Source organism: Centruroides vittatus, unplaced genomic scaffold, assembly GCF_030686945.1.
Source record: "Centruroides vittatus isolate TY-2023 unplaced genomic scaffold, ASM3068694v2 contig_575, whole genome shotgun sequence".
NCBI lineage: Eukaryota > Metazoa > Arthropoda > Arachnida > Scorpiones > Buthidae > Centruroides > Centruroides vittatus.
This window is the reverse complement of record NW_027122344.1, coordinates 2,132,831-2,147,045: the sequence shown is the minus strand read 5'-3', so window position 1 is coordinate 2,147,045 and position 14,215 is coordinate 2,132,831. Positions and strand designations below refer to the sequence as shown.

Genomic DNA, 14,215 nt, shown 5'->3' with positions numbered 1-14,215 from the left:
TTTGAGGTGGAGAGCATATATTTTAAATTAAATAAATTAAAAATGATTAAAAACTGCAGCCCAGCATTGTTACAATGTCACAATAAATAATTGCTTGTTGTTCATTACTCTCTCTATTGAATAAATCTATCCACACCATATGTGATGCTCTTTGTCAAGCTACCAGAACATTAATCTAGTTGTTATGTAATTCATAATGTATTTATTTTCAAATACATTTTTTTAACTTCTAAAAGTATTAGTTTAGAACTAAGATCCCTAACTTATTATAAAAATAATTTTTGATATTGGACTCCTGTCACGAATTAACTTTTATACTTTGCAGTTTTACATAATAATTTAACCAAACTAGCAAAATTTGTTAATCTGTTTTTAATCAATGTATAGACTCAAAATGTAGAACTTTCTGAAACTATCAGCTTCAAAATCACTACCAAAATTATTCTTCATTCCTATCTTTTGATTTTTTGTTGATTTTACCCATTGTAATCCTAAAAAAAAAAATTGAGTTGGTTATTATAAGCTAATTATCTGCAAACTTTATTGAACTAGTTTTCTATCTGTAGACCTGAATTTCTATTGCTAAGTATGTAATAATCTGATCTATCATCATCTAAAAAAGCAATATATAAACCAATTTGCTGTACATATACAGTATATAATATCACTTTTTAATATATTAATATTAGTAATGTTATCACAAGATAAATTCATATTAAATAAGTTTATATTAAGAGGGAAAAACTTATTATTTAAAATCAAGTCAATAATTATTATTGTGAAAATTTGAACTCGCCAGAATCAAAACACTCGCCATAAAATGTTTTATTGTTTGGTTCCCACAGAGAAAACATGAATCATGAGGAACAACACTCAAATAATGCTGGTTGGTGAAAAAGCAAAACATGACCCGAATGATAAAAGGGTGACAAGAGCTAGAAAAGGGGTCGGTTACGTAGTGTCCTTTAACCAGTGTGTGTGCGTCCTGAACCTGACGGAACCCGCCCGAACGAGAGGAACCAGAGCCGAGGATCCCTTGAACTGAGACAAGACCCACTCGGACACAGAGGTATGGCCTACCCAATTTTGTGTAAACTCTCCCTCCGCGCATCGAAACTTAGGCGACGGTAGCTCGCCCTATTTCATTGTAGCTTTTAGTTTTAGTTAATTATTGTTGTTTTTATACATTGTTCATGTCCTTTATTCGAGTATTGCTGCCGCCGCTCTATCGTCAGACCCATCAACTTCCTCCACTCGCGTAACGCGTGACGCGTAACGAATCAGACCCACCATCTTGACGTGGGCACGTCTCACCGACCTGTTAGCCAAAAAAAAGGGAGGTGCGACTCCATCCACCTCCAGGTGCACCCACATTATTTTATCAATAATGCATAAATTTCCTTTCAACAAATATATTCTTTTGTAAACTTTTATCAATTACATATTTCAGTGTTTTAAAAGTTATAAAAAAATTCACCTTTAATTTCTCTGTATTTGTTTATTTTAAACATATATTGGGAAATAAAAGGTGGATAACTTGATGGTAAATAATCCAGTTAACTTATTTTTTAGAAGTTGAAAATACAATGATAAATGACCATATTTTCATGTATGTAACCTATTGGTTATCTGTGTTTAAAAAACAATTTGAAAGTAGGAACAAGCCATACACCAATTTTAAATTGCAATCATGAACTCCTGCCTATGAAGCAATGACTGCTCCTGTAAATGCAGGATGTATAGTGGGGCATATAATGTGAAGATTTTTTGTTCTAGCATTTATCCACAAGTTATACTACGTTCGCACACAATCCATGACTCACTTCGATCTCGATTTACCTACAATCTGGATTGTGACTGTCGCCGGTTGAATGTTGTGTTGTTCACACAGGCAGTCCACTTGAGAACAACCCAGCTATTACACGCGATTATAAAACTGGCATAACTACTCGGTAAGTCATGAACACCAACACACAAAATGGAAGTTTTGATTAGAAATAAATACTTTTTCTTGCCATATATCTAATAATAGACAGATGTCATTGTCTCTCCAAATATCTTTTTTATTTCTCTGTCGATAGCCTGACACGTATTCCGCAGCCATCTTGTATTTTCTTGTGTGTGTGTGGGATTGTGGAATCTCTCTTATGACTGGATCTAGTTTCAAGAACTCTCTTGAGTCGATCGTGATTGAACATTGTTTCAGTTGAGATTGAAACGGTCAAGAGAGGTCACACCAAGGCATAGTCGCCGACCTTGGTCACAATCTAGATTGAAACGCTCAGTGCGAATGAGGTATTACACACATGAAAATAAAGCAATTTAGATGCACTATAACAATGCACAGAATAAAAGAAAAAACTTACTTTAAGTTGCTACATCTCCATGTATATCCATCAACAAAAGATTTATCAATAATTAAATTTAGAGATGATAAGGAACACCATTTGCATTTAATTTGATTTGGGAATATTTTCTTTTTTATCATCCACTGAACTGCATCTTCTCGATATTTTTCTCGATTAAGAGAATTTTCTAATCAGATTAAAAGTAAACTTGATTCAAAAATTCGTATTTAAACAAAAATATATTTTAAAATATTACACAAAAATCAATGTTAAAAATTATAATTTTCTGTAATCTTTACAATCTCATAAAAAAACAATTAAATAAATTTAACATTTCTTTAAACTTTAATGTAGTTAATAAATAAATTTTTAATATAAAAATATCACTCAAAATTTTTGAAATACTTTTAATAAATATTCACAGCCATATTATAGTTTTAATGTTCAAAAGATAAAAAAACAAAGCTTCACACCTATTAAGTATCATACACTATGATATAATATGATTCTTTAAATATACTTTATTATATTTTGAAATATAATAAACTTAAATAAACCAAATATTTATTTAATAATTAGAAAATGCTAAGACAACAGATATATCACATGTATTACAACATATAGAATTTCATATCTTCTACATGTACTGTACATAGAATACGAGGTGCATTCAAGTTACAACACCTCCGATTTTTTTTTCTTGGGACTGGAAACAGATAGAAACATGCAGTTTGTTTTAAAATACACATGTACTCGTTGTGAATGCATGACAGAGATGGCAGAACTGTACAGCACACAGAACTCTAGCAGCAGCAGTGAGTATGTGAACTGTTTTTGATACTTAAAATAGCAGACATTTTCATTACAAGAACAGTGTGTAATCATTCATTTTCTCCATTTGAGTGGTGTGACACTAATTGAAATTCATTGCCAGTTGAGTGAGACATGTGGTGATGGTGTCAACATTGCCTGGCAACATGCCACATGCACAGCCTTGTGGTTGTTCGTCAGTATTCGTGGCACCCCACCTGGAAGACACTTTTCACATTTTCAGGTCTTCATGCAGGATTGTGTGCACAGATCCTATGGAAATGCCAACTTTGGAGACGAGGTGTTCTACACTCACTCGATGATCCTCCAAAACAACTTTCTCCACTCGCTTGATCATATTGTCAGACCAGTTGCTGCGAGGACCGAGATTGTCTTGGTTTGTTGTCACACGACATTCTGCCTTCTTTGAACTGTCACACCCACAAACGCACATTAGAAACATCCATGACACCACCACCACATGTCTCACTCAACTGGTGATGAATTTCAATCGGTGTCACACCACTCAAATGGAGAAAACGAATGATTACACGCTGTTCTTGTAATGAAAATGTCGCCATTTTAAGTATCAAAAACAGTCCGTACTCTCGCTGCTACTGCTAGAGTTCTGTGTGCCATACAGTTCTGCCATCTCTGTCACGTGTTCACAAGTGCACGCATATTTTAAAACAAACCGCATATTTCTATTTGTTTCCAGTCCCGAGAAAAAAAATTGGAGGTGTTATAACTTGAATGCACCTCACATATATGTATATCTACTACAAATTGTTCATGTGACATTTGGTCTATAAAATTTTTTATCTACTATTAAAATATATTTTATGTATAAATTAAGAATTAAAGAATATTTAGTTTAATTCTTTTAAATAACACATTCATCTAAAATATTAATATTAAACTTTATTGAGCACTTTTGTTTTCATAGTCCAACTTAATTTTGGCCCACCAGTTGGTGAGTAAATAAAACCACTGAGCACTGTTGCCAAATAAATAAAACCACTGAGCTCTGGTAGTTGATCATGGGTTCATGCCTCACCAACAAGCTGACTTTGTGGTTTTCTTCATGTCAGTAACACCTAAATAAGGGCCAGTTTCTCATAAAAGACCTCTCAGGAGGCATTTTCCTCTAGGCAGATCGCCCGTATGTCATGTTGCCTTAACTGAATAAAAATCAACTTAATTATATAACTAACAGCTAAGAAATACTACAGGTTGCTATCATTGTAAAAATTATAATATTCCACTATTCTTTCAATATGTAATTTCTACTTATTAGTTTAACTTTTTGTGCATCCTGTATACTCCTATTTATCAGGATTTCATTTTTACACTAATCGTTTTTGAGGCGATTCAATACCATAAACTTTTGCTTTCCAGGCTGTTATGTATACATAATATAGGAAAGTATCGAAATCATGTTAAATTTGACCTTCCAAGTTTTTTTGCAAATCTTCATGTTTTGAGACACCCTAAACCCAAAAAAGTAAAAAGGTAGAATAAAAAAATTTTTTTGGATATGTATGTGTGATGTGTTTTGTATCAGTGTGTGTGTTGGTGTCTATTTCATTTAATATCTTGGGATGGGGTAATGATTAAAAAACTAAATTTGGCTTGGTAGGTTGTGTATAAGGGGCATTGATGCTATTAAATTTTGATGGTTATAGGTCAATTGGGTGGGGAGATAGAGGGGTCATGTCATATCTCGAGACAGGTCAGACATAATGAAGATTTTACTTGTTATAAACAGCTACAACTTTTTATAACACCCATTCCTCAAAATTAAATTATATAAAGTTTTTTTAAAATAAGGTATCATAACTGATGGTGCCAAATGCAATTTAAAATTCTTTTGTTGGGAAAATTACGTAACTCAATGCTGGATTTTTTTATTATTGTCTTTGCACTTCACATTCTTGCTTTAGTAACATGATGAAGCTTTTGAGAACTAATTTCAAAAACATTCATTATTTTCTCAGACACTGAAAGCTGGTTAGATGACTGAATGGTAGTGTTCCATTACTTCCATTAAGGATTTGGAATCAGATTCTGGTTGAGACTGCTGAAAAAAGTTTTCTACCTAGAATCAGAGGTGTGTTGTTCTCCATCCTACACCCATACTGCATCGGTGGCTAAGTGGATTTAATCCCTGAACACTGGTAGTTTGCTTGGGCTGGCTAGTGAAGTTTACCAGATTTTCTTCACATCAATAATGCCCTAATAGAGCCAGTTTTTCTTAAAATCCCACCTTGAAAGCACCCTTGTGTTATGTTTATCTAATACCAATCAATCAATACACTCATGCATTGAAAAAATCATCTGCTTTTTGAATGACTCACACACTACTTAGTGTCATTTTTTTAAGCCTAGAACTTTTGGCTTTTTTCAGTAACTTAAATCACACAAGGAAGTCTTATTGATATAGACTATTACTGGATGCGGATATGTATTTTGGGTCTTAATGACCCCTCTTCAGTCTTTATTTTCTATACAGATCTTATTAAAACAAATATATCACATGTATGTTGTTTTTTAAATAAATTTTTATAATACATCCAGTTAATTGCCCAATTTTTAATTTCAATTTGTGTTCAATAATCAGATAATGTAAGTAGAAAAAATTTTTGTAAATATTATCTATAAACGTGTATTACACAGGCGTGACCATTCCTGTCTCCCTGAATTTCTGGAGTAGGTTGGAAACTGCTACCTGTGACATGGTATGAATGACAATGATTAAAATTCTGTGCAATCACCCTGGAACTTCTCTCCCCTGCTATGAAAATGATTTTGATGCATTCTTCCTGTGTTAGGGGCATTGTGTTGTCTGTTCTTCACACAACAAGGGAAACACATTAATAATGCTAACTGTTTGATGTAGTTCAATAAATCTTTCAGTAATCAATTCCTTGTGAAGTTCTGACCCTAAATGATGTGTCACATGATCTCTTCCCATTTACAGTTTCAAAGTTGCATTCAATATGGTGACCGTGCATGTAACACACATCAATCTGTTTTCCCTCTTGGTGTGACATAGCAAATTAATTTTAGGTACTGTACATTCTATGTTTTATACTCTGTAGCAGGGGTGTTAAGTGACTTTCTTTTCCACCATGTATATTAAAATGATAATGTGTATTTTTCAAATATATTTTATGTATTAAAAAACAGGCATAAAGCATTAATCGATAAATAGTTTTCTCTAAAAAAATAAAATAAATATCTTACTTGCAGAAACCAGTATTACTTTATTAAACAATGTAAATACCTAGAAAAGATAACTTGCCACAGAATTTGATTATCTTAACCACTGAAAATCAAATAAATATATTCCTAAATTAATTAATTTTTAATCTTTCTGCAAGTAAAGCTTTCTTCTGAAAAACTATTACCAGTTATATAATATAAAATATCAGATTTAATAACTTAAAAAAAAATTTATAAAATAATTAATAATATACTCACTCCTCAAAAGTGGAATTGCAACACAACAAAAGAATGTGTGTAACCACATGTACATTGCACAACCAGTAGAAATGACAGACATTTGCAAATGATTAGAAGAACAAACAAAGTTATGCAACAGACACCTGTTTATTCAGTAACGAATATGGCCCCAAGGGCAGCTATACAGGCAAGGTATACTATCAATGAGGTGATTAATGGTTGCCTGAGGCATCCCTTGTTAAGCTGTATCCACTGTACCATTTATGTCATCTATGATGTGTGGTGGTAGTCCCTGGTGCACTTCATGTCAGACAAAGACCCACAGGCATTTGATGGGAGAGAGATCTGCAAGACAATGACAGGTGGCTTCAGCCACCTGTTGTTGTCACATGCCATGGCAAACAGGTCCCAATGGGCCATTCGGTGAATCTGTCAGTCTGTGCACCCTGTTGTGCACCAGTGTGATCCACTCCCTCTTTGGCATATTTGCAGATGTTCCTGTGTCCATCATGTCACACATCACTGAATGGTACTCACATTGTGCCCAATATGCATGACAACTGTGCACATTGACAAAATGAGATTGCATAGCTCCAGGATATGGTTTCATTCCCCAACCATTAACTGGTGGCATTCAGCTCACTGTCGTCTCCAAGGCATTTTCTATGCTTCTTCAAAAGTTTGGCTGCCGCAAACTGCCGCTGATAGCATTTGTGGCCCAAGCCAACTGCTGCTCTTTATACCTAAAAACTGGGTACCATATAACCTGATGAGTACACAAACTTAATCATTTGCATATCTCTGTCATATCTATGGTCCTGCAGTTTGCATGTGGCTATGTGCATTCCTTTATGCTGTTACAATTTCACTTTTGAGGAGTGTAAATTACATTGATTAATTACCTATAAATAATTCTTATAATTAAAAATTTTCTTTGCAAAATATATATATGAATAGAATTTATTTTATTTTTTCATCACAAGAATTTTAAAAAAGTTTCATACTTAATTCTTTTATCTTAAAAATTCTTTCTTTTGTCAGATTTGCCTTGACTCTCACTGAAAGCAGATTAAATGTTGTAACCATTTTATGGCCACCTGATACTATAGTTAAAGTCTTTTGTAAAGTATATTTTGATTCTGAACTGTTATTATTATTTGATTTTTCTTCCTGTAGTAGCGAGCTCTTTATAGTAAACTGTTTTTCTTTATCCACTTTTAAAATTGTTATAGGCTTAAAAACAAAAAATTATAATTATTTATTAATTACAAGAAATATATTAAAATTTTATATTTCAAAAATTTTAATTTATAAAATTACTCAATAAAAAATAATTTTAAAAATTTGAAAACATTTGAAAAATTATATTAATAAATTTTTAATAAAATTAAAAAAAATAAAAAACTAATTAATTTTTAAAAAGTACAACAGATAGTACAAAAATATTTTTTAAAGCTAATATTAAAATATTGTTATTTATTTATTGATAATGTTAATGTTGAACTGCATAATAATAAAACCTCATATAAAATATAAAGCTTTACACATCATTAATTTCTTATAATATAAATCTAATAATTTCATTCTTTTCAAATATACAGATAAAAGCTTCCTGCAATTATAACCAATAGTTCTCATTAATATATTTGATATTTTTTTTGTAATCATAACTGAAAATCAACTTTAGCTATGAACTTCAAAATTATTATTAAAATCAGCTACATAAGGTGCATTGCAAAAGTTTAGGTCCACTCCATTCAGTTAATCAAACATAACACAAACACATCTAACGAAACCAACACATACATTATTTGTGTAGGTAGCAGAAACATGTAAAAATAATATGACATTATTAAACTAGCATATTATTAGACGACTGTAAAGACTTAGCCCTATAAGAAACGGAAGGAAGAGGAAAGGAATGAGAGACCAAGTGTGAAATAAAGGGGGATAGGAAAGTGTGAAAGAAGACATGAGAGCCCATGGCAATTGCTTCAGTAATTACTAGTGTACAAGAAACAATACAAAGTTACAAAACAAGGTTACAGTATAAATTGAACATAAATAAACAATCAAATTGCCTTTCTGGCAATGATGAATGCATTGATTTTCAAAGATGAGTATATTGGAGACTGAGTGAGGGGGTGGAACACATAATTCCTTCCCCCATATACATACATACATATATATATATAAAACTTCCATTTTGTGTGTTGGTGTTCGTGACTTACTGAGTAGTTACGCCAGTTTTATAATCGCGTGTAATAGCTGGGTTGTTCTCAAGTGGACTGCCTGTGTGAACAACACAACATTCAACCGGCGACAGTCACAATCCAGATTGTAGGTAAACCAAGATCGAAGTGAGTCATGGATTGTGTGCGAACGTAGTATAACTTGTGGATAAATGCTAGAACAAAAAATCTTCACATTATATGCCCCACTAAACATCCTGCATTTACAGGAGCAGTCATTGCTTCATAGGCAGGAGTTCATAATTGCAATTTAAAATTGGCGTATGGCTTGTTCCTACTTTCAAATTGTTTTTTTAAACACAGATAACAATGCTATTCATAAAAACACAACAAAATCTGAAATCTTATATAAGAACTGACTTATGCTTATCACATAACATCACAAAATTAGAACTTTTTAACTTTTAGAATATCTAGAACATAATTTTTGATTATTATTGGAATTGGCTTAAGTTTTTTGAATGTTAGGTTGAAGTCCCAGTAGAACTTTTTTCTGTTGTTATTCTTTTACCCGAGGAGGGCCTCTGAATTGTTTTCAGCTACTTTATATATATATATATATATATATATGGGATGACAAATGGCCAGTGAGCCATCAAAAACCACTATGCTGATGCAGTCAATGAGCTGATGTTGCCGCAGCCATTGTAGTTGTTGTCATTATTGATGTCACTAATGTCGTTACTGTTGTTACTGATATAGTTGTTATTACTGATGTTGTTGCTGCCGATATTGCTGATGTTGTTGCAGCTTGGTGTGGTCGATTAGTTGCAGCTGAGAACAGTCCACAGTTCTTGGTCTCGAAGTCTCGAAGGCGTAGTAAGTTTCCTTAGAAGAACAGAAAAAAATCTAGGATCGTAAACACCCTAAAACAATCGAGATCATCATTCAGACAGTTGGTATGTGATCCAATGGTTAACATTCATGTCAACTCTACCAAGAGCTGTAAGGCTTAACAGACAACTGCTGTACAAGAAGAAGAAACATCAGCCCAGATAATATCAGACTATAAGATAGCAAAGGTAAAATGGGCTAGAGAACATTCAAATTGGAATACAGAATGAAGACGAATAGTATTCAATGACAAAAAAAAAATTTAACTTAGATGGACCTGATGGCTGGTGTTACTACTAGCATGACATCACAGAGGACAAGAAGAGTTTTACCATATGCCAAATGGGAGGAGGATCAGTAATGGTCTGGGCTGGATTCAGATACAACGGGAAGACTAACATCGGCATTTCCAAGTGGGTGCATGAAGGCCAGAGACTATCAGGAACTGTTGAATGTGTACCTCATGGCATTTGGAGAGAGGGTTGGAGGACCATTCTGGACATTCCAACAGGACAATGCACTAATCCAAGTAGCACACACTACATGGGAGTGGTGCTTAGACAATGGTGTGTATGTAATGGAGTGGCCTGCTAATTCCCCTGACCTTAACCCCATAGAGAACCTCTGGGGAATACTTGCTAGGAAGGTGTATGCCAACAAACTCGATTTTCAACTGTTGCAGAACTGCAGCCATTATCTCTGTATGGGACAAGATAAGACAAGTCAAGCGACTTTTAGACAGCATGGCTCATCATGTTTTTGACATTGGGATGAAAAAAAGAGGGTTTCTGGAACAATAATATGTAATTTTAAATGGTGGAACTAAACTTTTGCAACACATGGATTATCTCACTCTGTGTATTCATTCATTTACAGTCGTCTAATAATATGCTAGTTTAATGATGTGATGATATTTCTACATGTTTCTGCTACCTTCACAAATAAATGTATGTGTTGGTTTCTTTAGACGTGTTTGTGTTGTTTGCTTAATTGAAAAGAGTGGACCTAAACTTTTGCAACGCACCTTAAAATAAAATTTTTTTAATAAATTTCTTTACGTGTTTATTGGTAGTCAATTATAAAAGTATATAAAATTACAAAACTATTTGATTACAAGCAAATGTAAACATCTAAAACCTGATAATTATATATTAAAGCCAAACAATTGCCAGATTATATCAGGCTATATTGATACTAACAGTAAGTGGAAGTTGTAGGTTTGAGTCCTGCTTTGGGCTGATTCTTGTCTTCCAGAACCTCCTAAATTAATTATTAAATTTAGCAAGAGATGGCACCTAATGTCTACTTCTATTGCCAAATTAATTAGCATTTAATTATTAATAGTAGCAGTAGTAATAAAGACTAATATAATCCATAAATTGTTTGGCTTTGATTACAAGTGATTCTGAAGTTTGGAAAATATTAAGAATTCAACATGCCATGTTAAATAAATAGTTTTCTAACACTATAAAATGCATAAGATTTGAGGATAATTTTATTAAGAATTACACTTTAAATAATAAAAAAAATCAAATCTTAATTCTAAAGAAACTTGTCCTGAATAAGTCCTTTAACTCCATTAATATATTTAAACATAAAAACACACATAATTTCAGCATTTTTGCAAAAATATAAACCTGATAAAAAGTCAAAACAGAGAACAAATGAATAGAATAGTTTAAATATATAAATATAATCCTATATTTTCTAATTTAATAGTTTAAACTCAAATAATTAATAAAAACTATATACTAATGTCAGACAAACTACTGGATTATTTTTCAAATTGTAACAAGGCTAATTCAATGATTAAAATTGATTTAGAATATTTAAATTTAAATTAAAATTATTTCTAATTATTAAATTTATCATTTTAATTGCCTGCCTATAGCCACTTGTTTTATGTCTAATCATTAAATTAGCCTTGTTACAGCATGTTAAATAATCCAGCAATTTGTTGGCATTAGTAATTGAATTATTGAGTTGATGTATATGTTGTTAAAAAAACAATATATACATAAAATATATATATAAAATAAACAAGATCTCTTAAATAAATATAAATACCTTTTATAAATTCAATTTTTTCAATTTTGTAATAGTAGTATTTAGCAACATTTAAAAAATTAACATTATTTATATACAGTAGCGCGTCGTTTATCCGAATCAATTGGGGACTGGGGTTGTTCGGATAACTGATTTTTCGGATAACGGATTATGTACGATAAAATATATTAACCTATCCAATGTTGAAATTTTTCTCCGTCATGTGTCACTTCATGTTGAATTTTCATTGATTTTAAGCCTAACAAAAATTTTTATAATAATAATCGAGGCTATTGTATCGTTAAAAATTATTTCTTTATTTTGTACAAACAAAATGAATGTATTGAAAAATATAAAAACAAAAAAATTATACTTTAGAAGTTAATCTAGTATCAAAAACGTTCGATTCAGCACGACACAGTCCGACTGGAAAGGTTTTGGTTGTCCGGCTTTTGGATAAACAACGCTCTACTGTATAAGAAAAGCACCTGATAACATAAAAATCTCATCTAAATAAGATCTTTAATAGTTTCATTAACCTATTGTTTCAGTTTTTGCTTTCTCATTAAAATTATCAATTACATTATTGATAATATTCTTCTATAAGATCTAACAAACAATAATGTTTTACTAATATTTTTTCTATTTTTATTTCATAGTTTATGTAGGGCAAGGGTGTCAAACTCAAACTACTTAAGTGCCAATTTTTCATTTGGAGTATGACAGCGGGCCAGATGTTTTTAGCTTTTGTAGCCAAAAATTTTCTAAACAGTAGCCCAAAAGTCAAAGACTCAAAAAACTCCTCTTTAATAACCCGAGATTTCATAATAAATTAAAAAATAACACTACTTATGCTTTTCCAACAATAACTTTAATCACAGAACAAACATTTTTGGCCAATTTATAGGCCTGAAGCAGATCTGTAAACTGATCTGAAAATAAGGATTGCAAAACTCAAAGTACAAGAATAAACTGTAATTTACTAATATTTTGAAAACACTCATTTTATATGCAAAATAGTGTGAATTATGTAATAAATGTTCTTGCAAAGACAGATTTTAATTTGAAATTCAAAAGATGAGATAGAGAAAACATAATGTAAACAAGAAATTAAACATAAAAATAAATTGAATAAAATAAATAACTAAGTAATATGAAAAAATAAAATCAATAATAAGTATTATTATTGATTTTATTTTTATTTTTAAACAAAGTTGTTGAACTCAATAATTATTATTATTATTATTGAGTTCAACAACTTTGTTTATTAAATATTATTTGTTTAAGTACAAAATATCATGTTTTCTTTGATATCAAGATAATAAAATATAAACAAATAGCATTATAAATTCATGTCACAGGCCGCAAGTAATTGTCTCGTGGGCCAGTCATGGCCTGCGGGCCATATCTTTGACATACTTGATGTAAGGTGTCCTACTTAAACTGACCCAATTGAAATGATGAAACATTACTAACATAAATTTTATAGGAATTTTTAAAAAGAAAGTGTAAGAGACCAATTTCAGAATTAGAATGAGAAAGTGCATTTAATATCAAGGAATATCATGCAACTTAATTGAATTTCTGTAATTTTCCTCAATTTTACTGTTTCAATTCTGAATTGAAACAGTAAAACTATATGCAAACTGAAGGAAAGTATTCACAGAAGTATTGTGGCTATTGGTGTAAGTATTTTACATAAGGTCAGTCTGAACACAATTATTAGTACACAAAGGAGTATAGAATCCTTACTTGGAGTATATACACAAAGATACCACTTAACATCAACATCTGTATGTTTCAATAATATTAAAATAGAGTTTACATTAAGTATTCTTTTCATAAGTTCATTTGAATTGTTTTCAGTGAGTGGAGCTGATTTTATGTAGGACACCATGTACTGTACTACATCATACATACATAAATTCTCTCTGGTCAGACTAATATGAAATGAAAAAAAAATGAAACTAGAAGATAAAGAAAGAAAAAAATGATTTTAGCAGTATCTTATTGTCATTAATTTAAAGTAAATATTATAAACACACTTGTATAAAAAACTGGAAACACATAAACCAAAATTTTTTTGATTGAAACACTGCTGAAAAGCATAGAAGATGTAGAGTTATTGATAAATGTTATAAACTTGGCCAAAATTAATATTATCTAGAACTATAAGGGTGTACTGTCAACATTGCATAAACTCTGCAGAGAGAGAATTATTGCTTGGAGTATATAAAAAATGACCAAAGAACCATACCTCTACAACCCGTAGGTTTCAAGAAAAATGCAAAATGAAATGTATGATGTCATATCCTGTGTACAGAAAAAATTAAGCTTTATTGAAAAGATGAATATTGGTATTTGCATATGACATTATGCATACATAGGAAGATGCTCAAAATGACCATTGTGCATATCAATGCAGGCACACACATGCCATAGAATGGCTGACTGGACACA

At 31.5% G+C, this 14,215-nt stretch overlaps 1 protein-coding gene across 5 annotated transcripts in view; it reads right to left on the bottom strand.

Moving 5' to 3' along the window:
• LOC136979054 (uncharacterized) overlaps positions 1-14,215 on the bottom strand; it is a 129,119-nt gene that overhangs the window by 44,180 nt on the left and 70,724 nt on the right. For all 5 annotated transcript variants that reach the window (XM_067274952.1, XM_067274951.1, XM_067274950.1 and 2 more), the window contains 2 exons: positions 7,628-7,856; positions 2,367-2,535 (listed from right to left, as the gene is read on the bottom strand). In XM_067274952.1, the coding sequence (XP_067131053.1) occupies positions 2,367-2,535; positions 7,628-7,856 (398 nt within the window). The remainder of the gene's footprint in view (positions 1-2,366; positions 2,536-7,627; positions 7,857-14,215) is intronic.